We start from the raw sequence: 10,219 nt of genomic DNA, 5'->3' as shown, positions 1-10,219 counted from the left end.
AGAACCATCTCATAGAAATCTCAGGTGTGGGTCATTAAAGAGATTATATATATATATATATATATATATATATATATATATATATATATATATATATATAAAATCTTTCATAAGATGCATTTAAAAATTATTGAGTGATAAAACACACAGCATGTATGTGTGTGTGTGTCTAAAATTAACTTACTGTGCATCTTAAGAATCTTAGCATTGAAAGGGGGGGAATATTGTAGGGACAAAGGAGGCAAGGCACCGAAGATAGCAGGAAACAGTTTTATTTGGCTGCAGCCAGGTTCAGAGGGCACAGATTTTGCTGTAATCAATCAATCCCCTGAACCCCGAGTTCAGGGAGTTTCAGAGTTTTATACCCTGCATGTAAGGGGAGGGGCTAAAAAGTTTACAGTCTGCAGAAGTTCACATAAAAGCAGTTTTTTCTTCCACTGTTCTGGGCAAGTTAACCCTTCAAGGACAACACCTGAGAAGGGGAGAGCTTCTTCTCCCCTTTCTTTCTTCCCCCTGCCAGCTGTTACCATGGAGCCCAGTTGGTAACTTCTTTTATCTTAGAAATGTAGACATCTCTGTGAAGCCCAGCTCAAGGCCAGAGGCCTTGTTTGCACATTTCTACAAACTTCTATACTGGATATGTTTGTGAAAAACTAGTAAGGAGATGTCCAGCACCTGGAGTACTGGTATCTTTTCGGGGAGTGGCCAAGTAAAACAGAGCAACACAAAAATAGGAAGTTTATCTACATTGAACTTTTTTGCAGAGATTCTTTTGCTGACAGTCCTAAAATCAGCCATGGAGAAGAATTCTGGAGAAGCCCAGTTAAGTCTTTTCTGTGGAGAAATGGGGTGCCACTTCAGGAAAAGAACAGGATCTGTGCTGGAGTATAAAACAGACTTAGATATTTTTGGTAATATACTATTTCCATTTTAAGAGTTCAAATAAAAATAAATGTTAATTCTCAATGGAGAGTACTTAGTACTTCTAATATTGCTATATATACTCTACTTTTTTTCAAATTATCCACTAAAAATTATTTTACAAAGAATTTTTAAAAAAACTTAATTTGCATAAATGGTGCAAGCTTTATAAGAGCACAGGAAAAAAAGGAAAAAAAAAAGAGTGCTATTTTGCTGTGAGCTCTGGGGAATGGGAAGCAAAGGAAGTTGATTTTTTTTCAAGTCAATTTTCTGAATTTTGCACATTTCTCACATTGTGCATGCAATTCTGCAATCAGGGAAAAAGAAAAAAGGAAAAAGTATCCGTATGAAATCAAGCCCAGGAATGAGCAGTCAGTTAAATTTACAGATTAGGTCAAAATGGCAGTCAGCATTGAACACCAATTTCTCTCATATTCCTAATCCCCTTAAATGATAGGAAAGGCAGGTTTTGGTATTTAAGTAACTCTGTGAGGGCATGGAGGCAGGAAGCAGCAAATTCCTGGAAGAAGAAAAGCAGATGGGGTAGAGGCCCTGAGTGGGTGGAGTTGGAAGTGGGGGTGGGGAGCCTGGGAGTCCCTAACTGGAGGAGGAGACACCAGACAGTGGGGGCAGGGGTGGTGGTGGTGGTTCTAGGCCCTGAGTTTACTGATTTGGAGAAGGGGCGGGGCCTAGCGCCCAGCTGCACGACCCCCCCCCCCACCGCAGTCCCTCCCGCAGGCCAGTGGCTGGGGGTGGGGGTCGGGGAGGGGATTGTCGGGCTGTGTTTGGCAGGAAGGGGAGGCCTCTCTTCTGGCAGGAAGCTGCGCTAAGAAAAGAGGGAGGAGACTGCACCGGCAGCAGCCCCTGGTGGAAAAACCTATGTGTGGCAGAAGTGCTGCAGCGGCTGACACCGAGGTTGAGGGCGAGCGATCCCAGCGCTGGGGACTCCACCGCCGCCCTCCTACACAAGCTTCTTGCCTCAGAATCTTCGCCCCTCACCTCTTGCAAACACTCATTCGGCTGGTCGCCTGCTGCGCCTCCTGCATCACAGGCTTACAGCCAAGGCAGCAGTGAGGTGTCCGATTGGGACACGTGAAGAACTGGATCCCAGACGGTGGGGAGGTGGGCGCTGAACTGAGGGGTTGGTAGGAAAACTGGCAGGAACATTGGAAAGAATGATGGGTTTGAGATGAGGGAAACTGGGAAGGGTAATTTGGGAGCAGATGGTGATGGTGAGGAATACTAGGATGGTGTACAGAGGTGGCCAGAAAGGGAATTTTTGGTGCGAGCACCAGTGGTAAAATGTAGATAGCCAGGAATAGATATGAAGGAGAAATGAGCACCAGGTAGCCTGCATGGGTATGGACAGGAATAATGAATGAACAGTAGGGGGCTAAGGAGAGGAGACATGGGGACTGCTTGTACTGAAATGGAGAGATGAAGTTAGGGCTAGAAATGGTGAATGTGTTTGTGGGGCTAGAATGGGGACAGGGGATCAGGAGATATTCAAAAGATCCCATCTGGGGTCCCAGCAACCAGGACCACCACAGCAACTTGCTTAGTTTTCTTGTGCAGCCAAATAAGCCTGGAATGAGGGCAGGCACCCTAGGGTGTATTGATACCTAATATTGCTACAGGACACATATGAATAGCTTGTGCAGCAATATACCTTGTGTGTAAGGACTTGGCAATACAGAGAAAAAACCCTCACTTTATATTACATAGAATGTCTCTCTCTAGCTTCTTTCCTCCCATTGCAGGAATGAAAATGCACCACAAAAAGACAGCTGCAAGACAGCAAACCAGGGAGGCTCCAGGTCACCACACCAATTCTACAACCTTCAGGAAGAGAAAGGCCTCACAAAAGAAGCAGAGGAGGAGATCTTCACAGTCCCAGAGGAACATCGTGGGCTGCAGAATTTCTCATGGATGGAAGGAAAGTGATGAGCCCATCACCCAGTGGAAAGGAACTGTTTTGGATCAGGTGCCTATAAATCCCTCTCTTTATCTGGTGAAATATGATGGAATTGACTGTGTCTGTGGACTGGAACTTCACAGAGATGAAAGGATTTTAAAGCTTAAAATCCTTCCTGATAAGGTGCCACTTTTTCAAGTCAGAGATGTGCACTTTGAAAATACTATAATTGGGAAAGCAGTGGAACACATGTTTGAGGGTGAGCATGGTTCTAAGGATGAATGGAGGGGGATGGTCCTAGCCCAAGCACCTATCATGAAAACCTGGTTTTATATTACCTATGAGAAAGATCCTGTCCTGTACATGTACCAGCTTCTAGATGATTATAAAGAAGGTGACCTCCGTATCATGCCAGAGTCCAGTGAGTCTTCTCCAACAGAAAGGGAGCCAGAAGGAATTATAGATGGCCTGATAGGTAAACATGTGGAATATACCAAAGAAGATGGCTCCAAAAGGTCAGGCCAAGTCATTCTTCAAGTTAAAGCCAAACCTTCTGTGTATTTCATCAAGTTTGATGATGATTTCCACATCTATGTCTATGATTTGGTCAAAAAGTCCTACTAGGGTAAAATCTGCCAAGTGTGGGGAGGCAAATGTATAATTTATATATATGCAAAAAGTGTAAACTTTTCAAGGTATTGGAAGCCTAAGAGTCCTTGATAACCTACATCTTTGCCAGCATAATTATTGTTTTATTCTTAAAAATACAAATTTATGTGGACAGGACATGCTGTATGTAAGCATTTTGTCTTGATGTAAAGATTGGGTGTGTTTGGTGGACGAAGCATGTAAGGAAAAGCTGTAAACTCAGACTGTAATTAAATTTCACCTAGTATCATAATCAGTTGTCTGAAACTGGAATGGCACTTAGCTGGTCTGGGTCTAAGGAGGGAAAGGAAAAAATAGGAGATAGGCTATTGGGGAAGGGCAAGGAGGAGGTGACTGCTTGGTAAGTGACAAAGAAAAGTCCACAAAGTGGGAGGCTTTATGGAGAAGGGAAACATTAAGTTGAGAAGGTAGTGAAGAATAAGAGTAAGATCTTGGGGATTAGAGAAAAATAATATGAATAGAAGATGGGCACAAACTTAGAAAATGTCCATTCAGGGGGAAAAGGATCAAGCTGGTAGATGGAGATGAGGGGGATGCTAAAGAACATAAAAAGGGATGGTTTGTGTATGTATGGGTGGCCAGAAAGGGAGAGGTACAGCAGAAAGAGGAATTCCAGAAAGGAAGACTGACTAAAGGAGTGAAAACACAGGAGAAAAAAACACTTATAGGGAGTGGGGCTCATAAGGGACGGGAAGATCCAGGAAAAAGTTGTACTCCTAGCAGTATCCACATTGCCCTCTTTGACTCTTTATACAAAGGAAACAGCAACTTTCAAGGCAAATATATTAGAGGCTCCCCAGAAGGGCATTTGATCAAGATGACTCAGACTAGTTAATCTGGAGCCAAGTTTTTGCCTACAAGACTTTTCTTCTTTCAGTGAATTTGTGCAACACCTGCCAAGCAGAACCTTGGTCATCAGACTAAATATACTAACATAAGCTCTGGGCTATGGTCTGCCTCTTTGTGTATTTCCCAGAGGACCTAGAAATGGTAAATCTAGGACCTGAAGGTCATGATTCATTTCCCTTACACTGGATTACCAATAATTGTGGAAAAGAATGGTGTTCTCAGAACTTTAGAGATGCCATCTTGAGTTTGGAATATATTTTATCTGGAAGAACAGAATATTGCTGGATCCTTGTGTAGCAGACCCATCACTGTTCTTCCTTCATTTGAAATGTTCTTTGTCTTCCTAGAGAGGAGAGGCATCAGAGTATTAAGCCTAATATATCTTCATGGCGTGGAACTGTCCGTGCTTCTTTCAGTAGCTTCCTACTGCCACAAATGGCTCTATTCAGTGCTTCAACGAAAGGAGATCCTCTACCTTCTGGAGTCTTATTCTGGCTAGATCCACACAAACACAAAATCAGTGACTACTGATCCCGTCACTGATATTTCTTTACCAATCTTGATCCTTTTAAGCCTGCATGGAGCCTTGGTGGAATATTGTGTAGCTTTTTGTTTCTAAGTGATATAGGTGTCATGGGCATTCAGTATGGGCGTTGTGACTTTGTATAACTAATTCCTTTGGCTTTATAATGCCACATGGAGTGGTTATGGTTGGTGAAAAAGTGAAGTCCCTCAGAATTATGGTGTCTACTGTACTGACTTGTGTCCTTCTCTTCCTCTTTGTCTTGTCTTTTCCCATTTTCCTGAAGTTTCTCTCAAAATCCTTTCTCTGCTTTTCACATCTACACCCTTCACTAAATTATACTATCAGCCAGCTGTCATGTTTTGTTCTGCTATATGTTTTTATTATTTTCTATTTTAAATTATGTACTTTAGACATTTGGGAGAGTTCCCATAATGTAAATCATTTCTGGATTCTGAAAGCCAAATGAAAGAAACAAATGATGGGGGTCCATATTTTAACAAGGACACACACAGCTGGGTTTGTGGCAGACCTCAGCTCATTTTAGTGTCAGAATAGCCTCTTCAGCTGACCATGTCCCCAAGTGGCCTACCTCATTCTAATATGATGCACAGTTGTACAGTGGAAGTGTATTTGTAACTTTAATGCTGAACCTAGGAAAATCTGCCCCTGTTTTTCTTGCTTTGACCCCATTAATTTCTTAATTCATTTGTTTTATTTTTATCCCAGAAATGCTTACTTCAGGGTGGGCTCTCTGCTAGGCACTCTTCTAGGCATGTGTATGTACAATACAGTAATAAACAAAGGAAACATAAAAAGATCTTACTTTCCTGGAACTTTCATTTTAGCATGGGAAACAAGCAGTAGCCAAGATAAATAAGCAAATACAAAGGAATTTCATAGTGACAATTCTATGAAGAAAGAAAGTCAAGGAATGGAGAAATGAAATTTTAGGGAGAAGACTGCAATTAGAGAGAGAGGGTGGCCAGGGAAGAGCCTCACTTAGAACTTGAGTTTTGAGTGAAGACCTGAAGGTAATTTGAAAACTGGTCCTGTAGCTGCCCCTCCAGGTAGAGGGAGAGCAAATGCTGAGAACTCAAAGCAGGAGAACCCTGGAGTAGTTGAGGAGGAGCAGATAGGATAGCATCATGGATGGAACTGAGTGAGCAACATAGAGATTAGCAGGAGGTGATCTCAGAAAGGTCATCGGGATAGGGAGTCAGATAGCTTAGAGTCATTTAGTTTGGAATATGTTGAACAGAATTTGTTTTTTGCATTGAATGAACATTTAGATATTTATAACAGAGGTGTGACATATTTTTCTTCATATTTTACCAAGATCAATCTGGCAACTCCAGAGGATAGTCTAAAGATTGTGAATTAATTCAGGAAAATCAAATATGTTAATGGAACATAGAAGTGATCTCAAAAACACACTTGCACGTAGGAAACTTGAATTATAATAGAGGTGGCATTTCAAATTATTGATGAAAAAATATTTTGCTCAATAGTGGTGCTAGATTAATTTGTCATACATGTGTCAAGAAAGAAAATTAATACCTTTATACTTTATACACACAATGAATTTCAAATGGATAATGTTATTACCCAAATAATAAAAGCAATATGTATAAAACATTTAGAAGAAAATGTAAGAGAATATTTAATTTTGGAGTCAGGCAGTGGGGAAGACTTAAAAGCACAAAATATATATATCATGAAGGAAATTTTTTGATAAATATGATTATAATAAAAGGGAGAACTTCTTAATTACAAAAGTCATCACAAACAAAGCAGGGAAAAACAATATTTGGCTACAAACTATGATAGACACACTGAATGAAACAATAAGACAAACTGTCCAGAAAACTGGACAAAAATTGTGAATAGTCATTTCAGAAAATAGCAGCCATATGGTTAATTAATATAGACTGCTTTAATCTGCCTCCTGTCACATTATTCTATCTTTTCCACAGCATACATCATCTTCTAATGAATTATATAATTCATTTAATTAATATGCTTACTATTTCTCCTACTAGAATATAAGGCACTGAAAATGCATGGTTTTTCTCCCTTTATATTTATCAATGTATCCCAACTACTTAAGAAGAGTTCCCGAAATATAGTAGGTGCTCAATTAATATTTTTTGAATATGAATCTCATCAAGAATCAGGAAAATGAAAGATACAATTACATAATTTCCTAGACAGTGGATCAGCAACATGCATAATATTTGAAAATATATATTGATCAGTTAAACAAATAGAAGAGATCCTGTGTACTTTTGGAAGTTGAAGCTGGAGAGGATTTTGCCATTATCTAGTATATTTGAAGATGATCCCCTATTACCAGCAACCTTTTTCACATATTGTTGGAAGGACATTCTACACTCAAGAAAACAGTAAAAAAGATTAAAAATAAGAGAAAATAAAATAAAGGGAAGACATGTTTATTGCAATTTTAAGACTGAGGCTACTAAAACTCAAGTTTCCTTTCCTGCAATGTATGTGAATGTGTATGTTGTTGTCGTGTGACCATTATGCATCACACTGTGTGAAGCAGGGTCTAGAAATCTTAGGTAAAAATGCTAATATTCAGGCTGTTGCTGTTGCTATAATTAATAAGATGTTCTTTGTATATGAACAAAGATTTTTATTACTTCAGCTAGTACCTGGAAAAACTGATGTTTTACTTTATTAGCTTGTGAGTAGGATAAAATACTTTTTAATTTTTCTTTTTAGTTATATGTGACAGTAGAGTTTATTCTGATATATTTATACATACATGGAGTATATCTGATTCTAATTAGAATTCCAGTCTTGTGTATGTACATGCCATTGAGATTCACTAAGGTGTATTCATATATGAACATACAAAAGTTTCACCAGATTCATTCCAGTGTCTTTTCTGTTCCTATTCCCTTTCTCTTCACTTTATTTTCCTTTGTCTAATCCATCGAACTTCTATTCTCCACCTTTCTTGTTGTGTGTTAGCATCTACAAATCAGAGAACATTTGACCTTTGGATTTTTTGGGATTGGCTTATTTCACTTGGCATGACAATCTCCACATTCATCCATTTCCTGGAATATGTCACAAAGTCATTCTTTTTTTGTGGCTGAGTAATATTCCATCGTGTATATAAACTACATTTTCCTTATGATGGGCACCTAGGTTAGTTCCATAGCTTAACTTTTGTTAATTCTGCTGTTAGATGTGGCTGTGTGACTGTAGTATGCTGATTTTAAGTCCTTTGGGTATAAACCCAGGAGTGGGATAGCTGGGTGAAATGGTTGTTCCATTCCAAGTTTTCTTAGTACCCTCCATACTGCTTTCCATAGTGGTTGCAGCAATTTGCAGTCCTACTAACAATGAGAGTAACTTTTCGCCCCACATCCTCACCAACATTTATTGTTACTTTTATTCTTGATAATTTCTATTCTAACTGGAGTGAGATTAAATCTCAGTGTAGTTTTAATTCATACTTCTCTAAATTGCTAGATATAATGAATATTTTTAATATTTGTTGACCATTCATATTTCTTCTTTTGAGAAGTATCTGTTTAGTTCCTTTGCCCATTTATTGATTTAGTCATTTGCTTTTTGGTGTTAAGTATTTTGAGTTCTTTGTATATCAATGACTGGATACACTTTCAGTCATTGAACATGGAACATTCTCTAAAATAGTATTCAATTTTGGACAAAAAGTCTGAAAGACTGGGACATTTGGGGTACATCTGACAAGGCTAAGGAACAGAACTGGAGCTAACCTCTCGGCAGGAGCAGGAAAAAAAAAAACAGATCAAAAAAGATCTGTAACTGCTGAGAAAATCTTGGCTTGTGGAAACCCAGGACTGGAGGGGTAGTCCACCCTGGGTTGACTCAGAGGCTATTTGGCACAATAAACTGGTACATGAAAGTCATGATTTGCCAGCTGTGTATGGGGCCCAAGCTGGAAACACTTTAATACCTCCATGACCCTGCAGTCATACCAGGAACTTAGATCCATGAGTCTAGGGATGAAACCAATACATGAATCTGGCAGACACCAATCATGAGACGTAAACTGAACCTAGGAAAGCAGGAGAATCTCTGGCATAGACAACTTCTGCCAAAGAGACAAATTTGTCTGGGGGTAATAGAGATCACAGAGACCAGAGAAAGTCTGATGCCCTATCCTCACCCTGTTCTCTTGAACCTGGCATCCGGTGTGGGTTCAGCAGCAGGAAGAATCTGAATGGGGTGGAGTGACTGAGCTCAGTGCTCGGAAACAGTCCTTGAAAAGCCAAAAAATGGCAGTATCCCTGAACTATAGAACCTGTGAAGGACCAACTCCAGCTTCCTGTGGGTGGCGCTCTGGTAAGAGTAATGGGGTCCGTTCTGAGAAGTGTGTCGATTCATTAACACCTGAAAGCTCTCCACATAATAAAACACCTGGGGCAATATCCCAGCCCCTGGGAGCTTCACTTGCAGAGATTTATCTCACAGAACCCAAAGGCAACAATACTCAGGAAGTCAGGTTGCAAGCATCTTCCACAGCTTTTCACACCATACTGTGGAGAGAGGAAGCTGAGAAATGGAAAGGCAGTTTGACACAGACAGTGGGCAAAAACTCTCCTTGAATATTCTGTTATTTTTTGTTTGTTATTGTACTTTTTGTTTTGAATGTGTACTGATTGATACATGGTGGACACTTATACATTTGTACACATACATATTTGTTTTTGCTTTTTTAGTTTTAGCATTTCTTGAAGGTAGCTATTTTTTTTTGCTCTGTTTTTTTGAGGGTTGGGTTTTTGATTAGTATATTTTGGATTGATTTTCTATTGTCTCTTTCACAACTCTGTGTTCCTTTGTTTCTATTTCCCTCTTTTCTTCCTAATAGCCAAACTTTATTGCTATCTCTCTCACTCTTTCTTTAATTCTTCTACTTCAGTTTTTTTTGTTCTCCCCCCTTACAAACATGTCCTACATAACCTCTGCATTTTTCCTACTTAATTCTTGAATATACAATCCCTTTTCTACTATACAATCTCTTCTTATTTTCCTCTTAAACAATGCTATTTTTAATTGAATATTTATACATATTCATATATCATTATTTTCTCTTATTTTTACCATTTTATTTGAAGGCAGTTATTTTTTATAGATCAATATTTTGAGGACTAAGATGTTTAATTAGTATATATTGATTTTGTTCTTATAATATTTTATTTACTTTTTATTTCTTTATTTTTATTTATTTAAATTTTCTATTTTTTATTTTATTTTTTAAATTTGTATTTTACACATTTTTCCTCTCATTTATTGGTTTCCCTCAACTCTCTTTCTCTTCCAAT

At 38.9% G+C, this 10,219-nt stretch overlaps 1 protein-coding gene across 1 annotated transcript; it reads left to right on the top strand.

Moving 5' to 3' along the window:
* The first annotated feature begins 1,735 nt into the window (after positions 1 to 1,735).
* On the top strand, positions 1,736 to 5,697 carry LOC124096139 (spindlin-2-like). Its single transcript, XM_046449702.2, is given in 3 exon segments — positions 1,736 to 2,035; positions 2,682 to 3,454; positions 3,456 to 5,697. Coding segments are annotated over 2 exon segments (813 nt in total). The 5' UTR covers positions 1,736 to 2,035; positions 2,682 to 2,683; the 3' UTR covers positions 3,498 to 5,697.
* Positions 5,698 to 10,219: the final 4,522 nt, after the last annotated feature.

The sequence above is a fragment of the Marmota monax genome, unplaced genomic scaffold, assembly GCF_021218885.2.
Source record: "Marmota monax isolate L192 unplaced genomic scaffold, Marmota_monax_Labrador192_F-V1.1 WCK01_AAM20220418_F8-fsc00354, whole genome shotgun sequence".
NCBI lineage: Eukaryota > Metazoa > Chordata > Mammalia > Rodentia > Sciuridae > Marmota > Marmota monax.
The sequence above is the reverse complement of the archived record's forward strand: the minus strand, read 5'-3'. Positions and strand labels throughout refer to the sequence as shown.